The 15695-nt window shown below is 39.9% G+C and overlaps 1 protein-coding gene across 1 annotated transcript in view; it reads left to right on the top strand.

The window, feature by feature from the left end:
- Positions 1 to 15695, top strand: part of nrip2 (nuclear receptor interacting protein 2) — a 29074-nt gene that overhangs the window by 2356 nt on the left and 11023 nt on the right. The window contains exon 2 of the mRNA XM_032505668.1: positions 12319 to 12633. Within this exon, the coding sequence (XP_032361559.1) occupies positions 12319 to 12633 (315 nt within the window). The remainder of the gene's footprint in view (positions 1 to 12318; positions 12634 to 15695) is intronic.

The raw sequence follows: 15695 nt of genomic DNA, 5'->3' as shown, positions 1-15695 counted from the left end.
GCAGGCTGGGGGAACGCATATTAATGTTCCTCATGAAGGAACATTTTCAAGCCATGGGACCTTTAAAAAACAAAGATATATTTAGTTTACAAATGCTATAAAAAGAAAAGCAGCAAATCTTCACATTGAAGAAATCTTGTGTCATTGTTGCTTAAAAATGTGTAAAAAGATACATTTTCTATAGATGAACTAAATGATTAACTGACTAATCATTTCAGCTCTTTGGAGGATGGCTTCATATTTGCTCTCACTTGTCATGTTTTATTTCAATTTCATGCATACAGAGACATTTCACTCCTGTCAATACACTTTGCATGAGCACCGTTTTACTGCAATAATGCACTACTTTAATGGCACTGAATGTCATTAAATGAAGCCTTGAAAACTGAATTCATCACTGAAAGGGTCATGAAAGATTCAGAGTCTTGCACTCTGCATAAAGAGGAGGGAAACGTAAAGTCAACGCCTATTACAGTACACTGTGAACGTGCCTCTCAGAGAGAGAAGCCGTTATACATTCAGCAACACACACATTTTAGGTTTGTCATGTAAGGATCAAAGGCATCTCCAACCTCTTCATTTCCTCTTCCTCCAGAAGCCTTACAAACTGGTCTACTCTGGAGGGACTCCCTGTAATAATCTGAACAATGTATTACCCCACCTCTCCTGTGACACAGTTCTGGTTTGATGGCGCCTTCCCATATTCCCCAGAGCTCTCCAAGAAACCTCGACACAATCACTCTGGCACTGCGCAGCAGTACCAGCAGTCTTTCTTTGCTTTATGAATATTACACTGTGATGCATCTATGTCTGCCAGGTTTTAATACCAACATTTGCTCCAGTGAAAACATTCTACCCGCCTTCTATCCTTCTTTTACTGAGTCAAGCTTTTTTTTTATATATGTAATAGACAGATATGGTAGATATTATCTCTCTTCCCTCCTTTATCAACCCTGTGTTCCTAAGGTAACATAATTCAAAACTGCAAATGTGGCTATAATAATTTCTCTGTTGGACTTTTTCAGCAATGTCAGTGGTACTGATCCAGACTGGGACATCTGTCTAACTACTAGATGGATCGCCATGAAAATTTGGCGCACACGATCACGTTCCCCAGACAATGAATCTTAGTGACTTTGGTGCCTGACTTTCTCTCCAGCGCCATCTCCAGGTTGACATTCGTGGAGTTTCGAGAGAAGTATCTCCACTTTCAAAATGAACGCAACAACAACAAGGCAACGCAAATTGCTTTTAACGCCTCTAATTGTTTAACACGCAATTAAGGCATGCACTCTCTCTGATTTGGGCCTCGGGCAGCTATGGTTTAGAGCAAACATTTTTCAATAATGTACCCTGTTTAACATATCTATTTAGCCAAGTAGCCTGACTAGCGCAAAACATTTTTTGGTGGGAGAAAAAAAAAGCCTAAATAAAGAGATACATTACAGTGCTGCCCCATCCGTGTCTAATTTACTAAAAAAGAACCTTGTAACTTGAAACTTCAATGCTACATTCCAAATCTTTTGAATTAATCACTTCATTTTTTCATTATTATAGTATAATTATGTTGGCAGTTATGCATAATTGATATTTTTAACATAAAAAAAACCTCTAATACCCCCTGCAGTACTCCAAAGTACCCCTAGGGTTATGCTACCCCCCACGAAGCTGACAGGAGGGCGGGACTCCGAGAGAATGTCACATCTACAAATCCGTCCGCTGCTTCAGCACCACGGACAGGGCCATGGATTTATCGATACACAGTCAGGCTGCTATTTGAAGGCCATTGTCAGGGCAATAGATTCTAACTAATAGCCACTCAAGTCAGGCAGTTCATCATTAAGCTAAACAACCCCTCTGCCCCTGCACTCTCTCTGCTACCAGGACACGGAGAGCAGGGATGACAGGTTAACCAGGGGCTTGCATTTTGGTTCTTTTTACTAACGAGGGGGATAAAATCCCCCCTTCCCCCCCATTAAATTGTTTTCCGGTTGCAGTCCAATCTTCATTACTTCCATTAAAGCAGTTGGATGGAAGATGGCTCATGTGGTGCACACATGATGTTATGAAGAACATATCTTTTGGAACATAAGGGGCTCTGTACAAAAACAGTACGGCATAGCTAAACACGATTCAAGATAAAATGAAAAAAGTAATCTAAGAAGAGATAATATCCCGCAAAATTCCATTATATTCAAGGAGGATAATTCTCAACTCATATATTGGCATGGTGTGCAACTCAACCTGCAGGGACCTATAAAAGCCTCTTATCATAATACCAATTATCTTCTCCTTGATACAGCTCATCTCAGTAGTTTTCTAAAACGCAATTTGTGGTGCAGATGTGGCCACGGGGAGCACAGAACAAGTTTGAATGACATTTGTGAGAAGTGATTTTCGATGTTGGGGTGATGTTGACGGAGGAGTGGAAATTGCCGGCAGTCCTCTGCCATGCCTGTGTACCTTTTCTGCAGACACAGGCTTTGAATAGACACACAAAATGAGAAGAAAGCATGACGAGTTTCTGAGGTGGCCACACCCTCTCAGACAAAAGATGAGATCATGTGACTGAGGCTGTCAGATCCAGTTGTTTGTCTGTAGGACGTCTGACTACAAACCTGTTTGTTTTCTGAATTTTGCAGCCATATCCTAGTATTTTTTTTATATCTAATTACAATACTGCTGAAAAATGACTATTGTCCTTTTAGCTTGAGGCCTCCATAAACAATAGGTCATATCTTAAATGTCAGACATGAACAAATGTTTTTTTTTTTTTTCTGGAAAATGTACAGTATACGATAGGGGTGAGGAGGTTTCTGTCACCAGATCTTAGGCTGCAGGTAGAAGTATGTGGTAGGCGGTCAGTGAGGTAGGAGGGGGCTACTGTAGGTCGTGGAGGGTTTTGTAGGTAATGAGAAGAATTTTTAACTAGATTATTTTGAAACTAGTAGTCCATCAAGTGAATAGTTGATCAACTAAAGATTAATTTGACAACAAATGCTCAATCAAGTCATTCTAAAAGCAAACATTCCCAAACGTCTGCTGGCTTCAGCTTCTCAAATGTGAAGATTTGCTGCTTGTCTTTGTTTTATGTCATTTTTAAACTGAATAGATTTGGGAGTTTGGAATATCGGTCAGACTACAGGTATATATGAGCAATTTTACAATGTCACATTGAGCTCTGGGAACATTTTAAACAAGCTTGATCAATCAAAGAATTATAGGAAGATTAAGTTAGGTAGTTGTTTCCCTATATCCGCCCATTGCTTCCAGCCTATGCTAAGCTAAGCTAACTGCCTCCTGACTCCAGCTCCATACTTTAAGACAAAGATATGAGAGAGGTATGAATATACTCATCTAACTCTCTGGAAGAAAGCATATAAAATGGTTTCACAAAATGCAGAGCTATACCATTATTATTATTCCCTATTCAAATTAATGGTCTGTTGCCACGCAATCAGTAAAAATGGTGAATTGTTCTAGTTTGCATGCCACACACATCTTGTCTTACTTCTTCTTCATTCCTGCTAGCTGGCCTGTCCAGAGTATAATTCAGCACAAGAGCCTGTTATGTAAGAGTGAATTTGTTTTGCTGCTCTTTAGCCTGAGGTCCTCTCACTCTCAGCAGCGTCATCACTCCAGCCATGTTGTGCTGCAGAGTAAGGGGAGCAGGGAGCATGAAAAGGGCAAAATCCACCGCTCTAACGCAGAGCGGTGGAGGCGAAGTAAAGAGTCGGCTGAGATGGGGTTATGGAGGATGCACGGTTCAGTGGGGTTGTTTTATGTAATACAATGTAGAGCTTTGAGTAGATGGGTGTGAAATGTAATGTTAGAGTGAATCAGAGGGAATGAGAGTAACAGTATGTGTGTGTTTGAAGGGTTGGAAACATCTAAGCCTAGTTACATTAACATCTGAGCTTAGCATGGAACAATTTATTGTGTAACCCCTGTGTAATTGGACTGTTTCCTACAGTACACACTCAACATTTGCTCCCAAAATCTGAGCCAAAGTCAGAGAGACAAATGTACGAGAAAGATGACTTTAAAGCAGCCAGGTTGCAGCAAAATGACCTCAATGAGATGTTTTAAAGGGCAATGCCATCATTTCTGTGTTGAAGCTTCATACATACAGTATATACTGTATATATACTGTATTTAGTTATTTTTTTGTATTCTTTCCAATGTTGAGGTATTCATTATTTTCTCAGAATATGTCAGGTTAGAAAATGTAATTATTTTAGCAGACTGGCTTCCCCCAAATAACAAACTCCAAATATAGCAACAAAACATTTTCTCATTTACCTCGACTCCCTCTAAACCCAACAGAATGTAGAACAAAATATAATAAATTAATGTTAATAAATGAGCATCAAAAGGTGAAGGCAGATTATATTACCTTTGGATAGAGTCATGCTAGCTGTTTCCCCTTTATGTATTATATTACATATACATATTTCCAGCCTTTATGCTAAGCTAAGCTAACCAGCTGCTGGTATGCAAGAAAACCAATATGCGTAATTCCCCAAATGTTGAACTATTCCTTTAGGAAATTACTTATCAGCTTATTTTCACAATGAAAATTTACATAAAACAATAAATCCTACTAATTATGTCAACATATGTGGCTTTAAAATTGGTAGAAATGTAAAAATAAGATAAATATTAGTTGTAGGAGACTTCAATGAAGCTTTCAAATCTCATATTGGTCTAATTGTGCAGCACATACCAACTGTAGCCTTCTGCTGCAAAGCCTCTTTCTTCTTCTCCCTGCAGCTTAGTGTTTGCGTTTGCTTATGTCTCTCTCATACAGATGAGTGAGTCTGAAATCTGTGTGTGTGTGTGTGTGTGTGTGTGTGTGTGTGTGTGTGTGTGTGTGGGTGTTTGTGCGTGTGTGTAGTAAAGGCCTGTCTAATCGAGCAATTGGAGTCTCCAGTACTTCTGAGGATGATCAAAGCTACAGAACTGGGCTTGTAGAATAGGAAAGGAACTGATGAATGGAAAGCAGCACCTTTTGCTGTTTGCATTAAATACGACTTAAGTCCAGAGTTACTAAACATTTTGTCCAAGTTTAGCCCCAAAATTCCAGTTAACATTTCCGAAATTAGGTAAACCAGTGTGAAGAGTGTTGTGCATTTGTCCACAGAATTTTGGGAACCTTTTGATCTCCTGTCCTTTTAAATAGCATGAGTTTGTACGAGCACACGGTGTACAGTAGGCTACATCCATCACATCCCAGAACAGGTTTATATATTCATATGCATCCAGATCCCCCCCCCCCCCCCCCCCCCCCCCCCAGAACTCAATTGTTAACGATTTTCCCCAGGAGGCAAAGTAGCACTTCAAAGTAAAGAGCAAATACGACAGTGTTACTCTGTGTGATCGCCAGGCTCTTGGGAGTTCACCTCTTCCTGTACCCACCAAAACAAGCCATGTTAACGCGGGTTCAGATGCAGGTTTTATTATTAGCTCCGGACAATTAGATGGGCTGGAGAGGGGGTTAGTGTGAACCTGTCTCTCTCTGTCATCTGGAGCTGTAGATGGGAGGCAACGCTCCCCCAGCTGCTCCCTCAGTGCAGTGTAAGACAGGAGGCTAAAAATACCCGACAACAACGACAAAACAACCCCAACAACAGAGGAGAGGATGCATCGTGTTGAGAAAGAAGAAGTGTTTTTTTGTTTGTTTTTTCATTTTCAGTGTATGGCCGAGTGTGACACATGACAATGTAGCCTCCAAAGTGGCTCCAAATGTAATCCGCGGAGTTTCTAATAAATAAAATTGAAAGGAGTAATCCAAAATTGCCAGTAAAGTTTATGCGGAAGCAATATCTGAATCAGAAAATGATGATTCCCATTTACAAAATAAAGCTGGATGTGTTTTAAGAACAAATATGGTAGGTCTGCAACTACTGATAATGTTTTATTATTGATACATTATTGATGATTGACTAATCATTTAGTCTATAAAATGACGGAAAATAAAATGTTTTGATACCGTTTGAACAAATGTTTACTTCCTCTAGTAATGAGCCCTACAAGGGAAAATAAAACTGATGAGAAAAAAGGCTTCTTGATGAATGGACTAATGAGTTTTCAGCACTAATGTAATTAGAAAAAACATCAAAATATACGCTTTTTATAGACAATGAGCAATGAATGAATCAGTTATTGATTATGAAAATGTTTGCTGCTCAACTAATTGATTAATGACCTAATCATTCAGCATTACAAGCATTAACAAATGCCCTCTGTAAGCTCTCTAATGGGAGGCTGCACACACTGACCGTGACCACATCGGTTTTGATCACACTGGCTATTTTTTACTTACTGGAGTTTTGCATGAAAATTATAGCTCATGCAGGATTTAGTGAAGAGACTAAAAGCAAATTAATAAAGAAAGCGAAAGAGAACCAGAGATGTGAAACAGAAGTGAAGAGGAAGTGGAGGTGGCAGAAAGGCAGCAGATGTGAAGCTGCAGGAGACCCGGTCGCTGCGACAGGAAGTCAGCCGCTGGGGAACTCCATCAGAATGAGAAAGAGGACATTAGAAAATGTATGCGACTGGCTGGATGAGAGAGCACAGCCTATTGCAGTCAGATAATTAGTCCACATGGCAATTAGCCTCTAATGTGACTCGGAGGGATACATACAGAGAAAAAGAAAGAGAGACAGAGAGTAGGAGGAGTGCTGGCGTCACATTAACTTTCTGCCAAACTGGCAGAGGAGAAGATTGGTGTGGACTGGTTAGTGTTTAAGGGGTCATCGCTGGACTCATCTCAGCAAGTTGCAACAGACCACATATGGAACACAGTGTGTAAGACACAACCAGTTTTAGCCCGAATTTTGTCCACTTTACCATTTACATGCGCACTAATATCCTGGTTACGTGATGTCATTTATCTTCAGATCAACATCAGGATCCTTTTTAATTAATTCTCTTTTCAAGAGCTAAATAATTAGCATGACTATGTGGTGGTCTAGCTAGTAACGTATTTAAATGATCAGACTTGAGATAATAGTGCATATGTTGGGGACTATTTTCAGCGGTGGATTAATCCTCATTTGAGTGAGTATTTATGAGGAACATGTCACCCAGTGTTGATGTGTTTATAATAGTTTTTTGGACAACAATGGAGCTCTGTGACACAGAGGATATATTTGTTGTTTTGGATTTGTTGGCAATGACAAAGTATAGAAAGATATCACCAGCCATAACTTTAAGTTTACAAAAATTAAGTAACTTAGTGGCAAAAAGTAACATATTTGGCTGATCCACATCACACACACACAATAGAAGAAAATGTTACAGCAAGAGAAGACTGGCGGCCTCACTGTTTAATCAATGCCATTAATTCTTTGTTAAGCGTACTAAATGGTGAAAGCTTTCTTCAGTTGCAACAACATCTATGACACATCTTATATTCAGGAGCGACAATTGCTCAAAATAATATTCTCCAAAATCACTCTGTATGCAGACCTCAGATGTTTCAACAATAAAACTGTCAAATTCAGCGTAAACAGCAGGTTGCATCATGTAAAATAGATGAACGCTGTATTGGACAAAGCTGCCTGCTGTCTTCATTAGAATTCATGAAGAGAAGAGGCAACATGATTAATGCCAATTTTTATATTCTCAGCCTGTTGACAGGCAGATGGTAGAATGAGACAAAAACTTGAATGAAAGCTGTTTAAAGACTCTCTACACACTTTAGCTTGTAGTTTACTGCACTTTTATAAGGGGCATATAATGTCAAAACAGCCTGTAAGGTTTGGAACTGCAATCCCCATAATGCTTTGTGGGATGTAAACAGAAAGTAAAATGTTGCCATGCATTCAACACTGTAGCGTACAGCTTGAGCCCGGTTTTTAGCCTAGATAAATTCATATTTTGGCAGATTGGCACAATTAAAAGTATTTCCTGTTTACAGTGTACTACTGGATATACAGACAACTATCTCTGGAATAATTTAATACTGAAGAAAACTTAAAAACGTGATAGTTCTCAGGCAAGCTCTGCAGTTATAAGTTCTATGATTTCTATAATTTCTAAGCAGATTTGTGGACGTTTATCTGAGATAATGATATCCCTGGAAAGTGTAATTCCAAATGTTTGTATCATGTCTTTGTTCAGAATTTACAGAGTTATGATGTAAATGGTGGCAATTAGGTGCTAAGGGTTTCAAAGTGTCTAAATTGGATCAATCTGACCTGCATTCTACTCTCATGCAGTACCATTTGCTCATGCCTCCCCCTACAACTTTTCTGTCTCACATTTAAAAAACCTCACTATATCAAAAAGCAGACGAAGATCACCCTGGAAGGTGCAAGATTGCCAATTTCAGCCCCGAACCAGGGCACATAGGCAACACTGAACACTGCCTGCTACCGGCTTGATGTTGTTAACATGATTTGCTCTGGAGCTGACCCTAGAGCAGTCAGGGTTCAGCAAAAAAACAGACGCCAACCACTGAAGTGAAATTACATTGTGTTCATTGTGTCTATCAGAGTTAATCTTCGCTTCCCTGCAGTCTCACGAGGAAAAATCAAACTCTCCCTTCTTCTCCAAACTGTTTGACATTATTTCCTTTGCCTGTAAAAATAAAAACATTGTGATATGCACTTGATAAGCATAACTAGCCTTAAAATATTTCCCACGCTTTGCTGACTCACAGGCTAGCAGATGCATGTAAACCTTGATCTGTCACTGTTTGCATCCACCTCTAACAAGCTGTTTTTTTCTAATTTGAAAAAGAGGACAATTACTGTTATCACTATTCATAAAAGTTTGATTTTGCCAGTAAGTGTCCAAATGGGAAAGAGGTTAACTGACTTGTCAAATATTGTTGGAACAAACACACAGAGGCCAGAGGAAGAAGCCGATGTCGGGAACATAGCAATAGAAAAAATAAACCAGTCCTGTCTAAAGTGGAGCTCCTGATTGAATTTGATTAGTTTTTATGTCGAGGAGCTCAATGTTAAGAACTCCTGAGAGAGGAGAAGATTACTTTTTTCATCAGGAATAAATGTTATCTATCCAAGAAATACATACTATCTTGATTTCTTTTGATTGCATTGAAATACATGAAGAGAAGCTATAAGAAAGGATGTGGGGAAAGGAAGACGGAAGAGAAAAGAGAGAGAAAAAAAAGTAAAAACAAATGTGGAAAGAGAAGAAGAAAGGGAAGATAATGGAGCAAAATGGAAGGAAACAATGAGAGGTTTGGAAAGGAAAACAAAACTGAAAGTTACCGTTTTTCTTGATTGCTAAGGAACCCTTACGCATTTTCTCAAAACTGTTAACACAAAAAACATATTAAATGAAACACTATTTATTAAATAATCAAATTAAATAAAAACACCTGATTCTGCTGGCAAAATCAAAGGAAATCAACGAAAAGAGGAGACAAGGAGGGGAAAAAAATGACAAAAGGAAGGAAATGAAAGAGAAGGGAAGGTAACACTTGAAGTAGAAAGAAAAGGAAAATAATTAAAGGCAATGGAAGAAAAGCAAGAGAGGAGAAATCAGTAAAGGAATTGAAAGGATGGGTGTAGAAAATAGTAGGAAAGGAGAATTAAAGAAAGGAAAGGAAGCCAGGAGGAGAGAGATGTAAAGAGAAGAGGAGAAATGTAAAGAGGATAGAGCTGAGGAGAGATGGAAAGAGGAGAGGAGAGGAGAGGAGAGGAGAGGAGAGGAGAGGAGAGCCACAGCTGGAGCTCAGAGATGAACGAATGAGCTAAATGGGCACGGCGGCTGATTAGCAGTTTGAAGTGTTGTTTTGCAGCATGGACAGAGAGATCATGGACTGGCCGAGAGAGGTCTGTGAATAACAAGAAATCTACTACAGAAACCTAATGGTTTTTTCTTTTTCAGCATTTGATTTTTTCAAAGCAGTTCTCTTTGTCCTGACAAATGAAAGCTGCCAAAAATGACTCTTTTTAAGATTATTGGTTGGGCATTTTTAGGCCTTTGTTGACAGGACAGCTGAAGAAATTAAAGGGGGGAGAGAGAGAGAGGGGTATGACATGCAGCAAAGGGCCACAGATCAGAGTTGAACCTGGGCCCTCTGTCTCAAGGACTAAACCTCTATACAAGGTGGACCGCTCTACCAACTGAGCTATCCAGGCGCCCGCCAAAAATGACTCTTGATGATCTTTTTGATCAGATTGAGGCCAAGGACACTTACATAAGTTAAGGTTGTTGGTCTCATGGGGCTCCCATACTTTTCTTATTTATTTTTCCACATTTTTCTGTCTCCTTGCTGCTTGCCAGCCCATGAAATCGTCCTTGATTCACATTCTGGTCAGGAATACAGGAAACAGCAGAATCTAGCATTGCTATGCGCATGTTAATCAGAGCAGAACACCAAATAATGACCAGTAATGTGGAAAAAAAAACAGGATAGATAATCCATTCAATTAGAGAAGATTTCTCTTAACTGCAGGATGTGGTTCCCTAACAGACAAAAAAAAGTGTTTGGCATTTGTCGTTCATCATCCAGCATGTGTCATCTAAAAACCAATCAAAAATCAAGTATTCAGAAAACACTCAAACATCTCAGTTCATGCTCTAAGAAATGAGGAGTCTCCCACTAGATGGCCCATGATGTCAGCACATCTGATGGGGGACAAATGCCCAGAATGAACCAGACTGTGGAAAACTGATGCCATTGCTTACAAAAACAATGGCATCCACAGTGACATGTTGTTTTCTACAATAGAACAATGCAGAGCATGTGAGAGCAACAGGTAGGCAGATGGGAATGTGCCATTTAATGTAAGATTGGCACTCAACCAGAACTACTTTATGGCTCTAGAGATGCCAATGTTGGCTGGAAACCCGGTTATTCAGTCAGTTGGTGATCTCTTGACTGACAAACAGTTAAAAATGTAATCTAACACTTTAGAATGCCTCTTATGCTCTTCATTTAAACTAGCCTTAAAGATCCTGGAAATTTCAGTGTTAGAAAAATACCCTGAAAGGAAAGCAAATGCTTTGTGTTTTATTAATGCAGAGACTCTGCTGGTGTTGCGTGACCTGTTCTTTTCACAGCGTGCTGTTTAATAGTCTTGACCCAGACTCTACTGGTTAACAGAAATGCAATGTGATTATAGAGGAACAGGCAGCCTAAATCTAATTAACTTTTAAAATGAACTTTATGTGATCCAAAAAGAACAGCCAATCACAAGCCACATGTTTTGAAACTGTGGAAAGGTGTCATTAATCAAGATCAACACACTTGTATTAAAGGTATACAGCAAAATTGCAACATACAGGTTCTTACAGCGTTGTTATTAATGTAGTGTTTCTGTAGCCGTAAAGAACACTTTGCCAAACATGTCTTTTGAAAATGCTTTGTGTATTGACTCTAAAATTGCTTTTGTCTATTAAAAGACTCCAGGTGACACTTGAAAAGTTTGTTTTGGCAAATAACATGGCCACTGAACTGCTGACAGTGATGACCTAGAAGCATCCCCTGAAAAGGCTTTCGTGACACTGCCACTGAAGCTAAAGTTAGCTATTTAAAATCTCAGTGTGTGTTATTTTGTGCATGTGTTTGTTTCTTTTTTTATTTTGTGTGTGTGTGTGTGTGTGTGTGTGGGGGGGGGGGGGGGGGGATGTTACGCTTACATAAATCTGTACCCCCCCTAGGCATCTGCTCAAGACACAAGTTCATATGGGGCTGATTTTAATTCATCATTTTCATCTGAACCTGCATAGATGTGCATAATTAAGCTTCATTACTGTAAAAGCAAAACACAATGTTCTCTGAATATGCAGATAATCTGGAGTAATGCTGACATGCTTCTCTAACATAATGACCTACATATTTTTTTTTTCAGATTAGGTGTCACAAACTATCTGTGATGAACTCTGTTGAGATCATAATACTTTATTATTTCACAATGCACAGCAGAGGTCACCTATCCTCCGACATACATTCAATTTACTCACCATATAAAACGATTGCCACCTCACATTGCTCGGCTCAAACTAATTTTCTGGATTTGATGTGATTTCAGCTTTTCAACTAGGAGTCTGTCTAGGAATGCTATTTATAATTATTTGCATTCAATGACTTTAATCTGTTGATGAGTTTCTTGATTAACCAGTTAATCGCTTAGTCTACAAAACATCAGAAACAGTGAAAAATATACATCCCAGTGTCTCAGACTCCAAGTTGACGGTCTTGTTTTGCCCGACCAACAGTTCAATACCCAAAGATATTCCATTTACTGTATTGTAAGGTCAAGAAAAGCAGAAAAGTCAATTTGATTATTCTACCCTTTCTGAAATCCATTTCCCTTGTGTCTCCTCCTCTAGCAACCTCACAGCATTGTCCAGCGTCGCCTGATGGAGGGAAACTTTACGCGGCTGCGAGGGGAGGCCTATGACCCCAACGCCAGGGTTCGCTCCCCGCTGGCCGACATGAAAGACGGACCGGCTGACACCGAAGAGAGGAGTGAGAGCACTGCCGACGACTCTACAGAGGAGAGGGAGTCTCTGGAGGAGAGCGAGAGGAGCCTACGGTCGGACGAAGAGGACGACAGCAGCGAAGCAGGAGCCCGACAGACAGCTGAGAAGGCCGAGGGCACCGAGAGCTCGACCCTCCTCACAGCTCTGGTTGTTCCATGCAAGGTACTATGGCTGTCTCTCCTTGCTCACATTCAATGGTTTGACACTGTCTTATACTGCATACAAACTGAAAACAAGAGAATAGACAAAGACAGCACCATTCTGCTCCCATGACTCATCACTCAAAGCCCACACTCTTTATTTATCCTTTACAACACATCCAGAGCTTGGCAGGACCCAGCAGCTGTCTGGCTGGAGCCAAACAATAGATAACTGTGTCAAGGTGACTGAAAGGCCAACCTGGTTAACACATCCATACCCGGGTCATACATGGATAAAATGTAGGTTACAGGGAGTGTAAGTAACAAGTGCACAAGAACTTGACATGCACAGACTTGTAGGGTCTCAGGACAAAACGAGAGAAAACACTGCAACTGCATTAGCATTTATTTGTGCAGTAGCTTATTGAAACCCATGCAGCAACCAACCGGTAACTCACTATGGGTCTAGTTTTGCCCACTTAACCCCCCAACCCCATTGAGAATGCCACTTAGACTATAGTACTGATGCACTGGCAGTCTCATATAAAGCTATTTGAGACTAAAATGTAATTTATTTTAAAACAGGGTGTTCTGGTTTTACACTGAGATTTCGGTGCTCGCTGTAGATTTGTTCCCAGTGTACATTGCCAATGCTGGGCAACCGTACAGACAACAGCACAGCAGTATGTACACATCAATGGTTGGGGACATTGCACACCAGTGAGCAAAGGAATCGATGCGTGACCAAGTTGACACATCCCTTGTCATTTCCTGCCAACTCTCTACCAGCTGCTAACAATAAAGGCAAGAAAATACATTTTGATTTAGGATAGGAGTTAAGACAAGGGACATTCCAGCATTTTAGTTTTAAAAAGTTGGGACACTTGTGGAGGAGAGAAAAAAAAAACGATGGTCAAAATTTAAGCAGCAGTGGCTGAGATGTTTCTAGTTTGGAGTTAAGCCCTGGATCCTATATTTCCCATAATGCAGTTTAATAGCATTTAAGTGATAAATGTCCACTTCTTCCAAACTCCACATCCAAAGTTTGTAACACAGGCTTGTAATAGAGACTGTAATCCTCAAGCCCAATCCGACATTACTGGTTACCATCAAAACACATCATACAAGCATCACTGTGACCCAATCTTTAATTATAAAATGGGTGAAGTGCCTCTTTTATAAATTACCCTAAACCCCCTAAGAAACTGTGACTGCTTAGTCATCAATCGACCTGAAGAGAAGCATATACAGTAAGTTAACCCTCAACACAGCGAGTAAATCACATGTGCAGGTCTTTGACTGCCCCATTATGCAGTGATAGTAGTCACGCTTTTGACTAAGTGTCTTTTTCTGTCTGAAGCATTAATGGTTTTCTGGTTTCACATGGAGATGCCCCCTGTGGTCCCCGATCTAACACAAACACACACTCAACACAATGACTAATGTATCCAGAAAGGTGCTTCAGTCCATCCTCAACAGATTTCTTTCGTGTTGAGCTACCAGAGACGGCCGATAATTAATGTTTTGAAAAGTGATGTTTTACATGAAGTATCTGCTGACATCTATTATAGAATAACTGACATTACATACAGTAATAGGTGCAGGTTCCCTCACACATGAGTTTTTAAGCCTTAAAAATAACAGAATAAATTCTTACAGTTTTACTTTCTCAACATGCTCTGATACAAAATATAGATTTTAAAACTGCTGTTTAATGCAAGATGGACAGATAATTCAAACTGGGCGCATGCCGACCGCCGTCTACTGCTATACACTGACTATGGCTAAGTACCTCATACAACTCCACTTCAAAAAATCCGAACTTTCCTAAAGAGCTAATATTTAATATTATGTACAGTCTCGCTTTGCCAGACCTTCCTCCACGGCCCTGCGGAGGAGGTTCTAGCTAGTCCACACAGCCTGCCGGGATTGGAGAAAAACAGGCTTTTGTTTAATGGCATTTTAAGCCAATCACAATTGTTGTGGCCGGCACTAACCCTGGAAACCAACGATGCCTCTGCAAAAAGAATTAGCCTCAGGAAGGAACTTGTTTTGTTTTTAACGTGTGCACATTCAAAGGTTGTTTTAGTCATGCAACAGAATCTCAGATTGGACAGATAGTCTAGCTGGCTGTCTGGGTTTACCCTGCAGAGATCTGAGGAGCGGCTATCCATAATAATCCTCATAAATCGTCCGTAGTTTAAACTTCCAACACAAAGAAAGCGGAAGCTGACAGACATCCGGCCGAAAAGAAAGACATCCGGCAGCATTTCCAGCGGCACCCGAGACATCCCGGAATTGGAACGTCGTGGATATAAACTATATTATGTGTGACACCAAGGACATATCCATTTTTGGTCCTTTAAACCAATACAGTGATCAAACAACTGCTATCCCCTGTGGTGTTAAAAGTATCTAGCACCGCTCCTTTGAGTTTAATTAAAATTAGTAGTCCATTTCAGACTTTCTGGTAGATTCAGCATTCTTCTCCTATTACTCATTGTGCTTGGTTTTATCATCAACTTATTAAATGCAAAGTGTTCTTTGGTTACACATTCGGCAGCTATTTTAAAACTTGAGGATTTCTGCAGCACCGGAACTGAGACAAAGGAGCAGGTTTGTGGGTCTGCTGATAAGCTGGTGTGCTTGTGAGGACAAAAGGAGGCTCAGCTCAGTCTGTACAGAGTGCAAGACACCAAAACACGGCTCATGGAAACCAAACGTGTTTATTTCCAAAGGGGGAAACATCCTTGGGTCAAATGGATAAGGGATTGATTTATGACAGAGAGGAAGATCTGCAGACATGTTTCCCAGAACCAGGATGGATGCCACGCAGATGTTATAAAATCTATTCATATTAGTCAACGGTTTCTGACTTATGTAAAACGGGGGCCTTATTATAACATTTAAAATGGGCTGAATTTGTGTTACATTCAGTTTTCAAAAGAGTAACATACTGACTCCAAAATACAAATGTATTCAAATGAACAATGTTTTTGCTTTTTTTCCTGTAAGGTTAAATTGTTACCAAATGATCACCATATCATGTGTGTATATATATATATATATATATATATATATATA

This window comes from Etheostoma spectabile, chromosome 23 (genome assembly GCF_008692095.1).
Source record: "Etheostoma spectabile isolate EspeVRDwgs_2016 chromosome 23, UIUC_Espe_1.0, whole genome shotgun sequence".
Classification (NCBI taxonomy): domain Eukaryota; kingdom Metazoa; phylum Chordata; class Actinopteri; order Perciformes; family Percidae; genus Etheostoma; species Etheostoma spectabile.
This window is presented reverse-complemented; position numbering and strand designations above follow the sequence as displayed.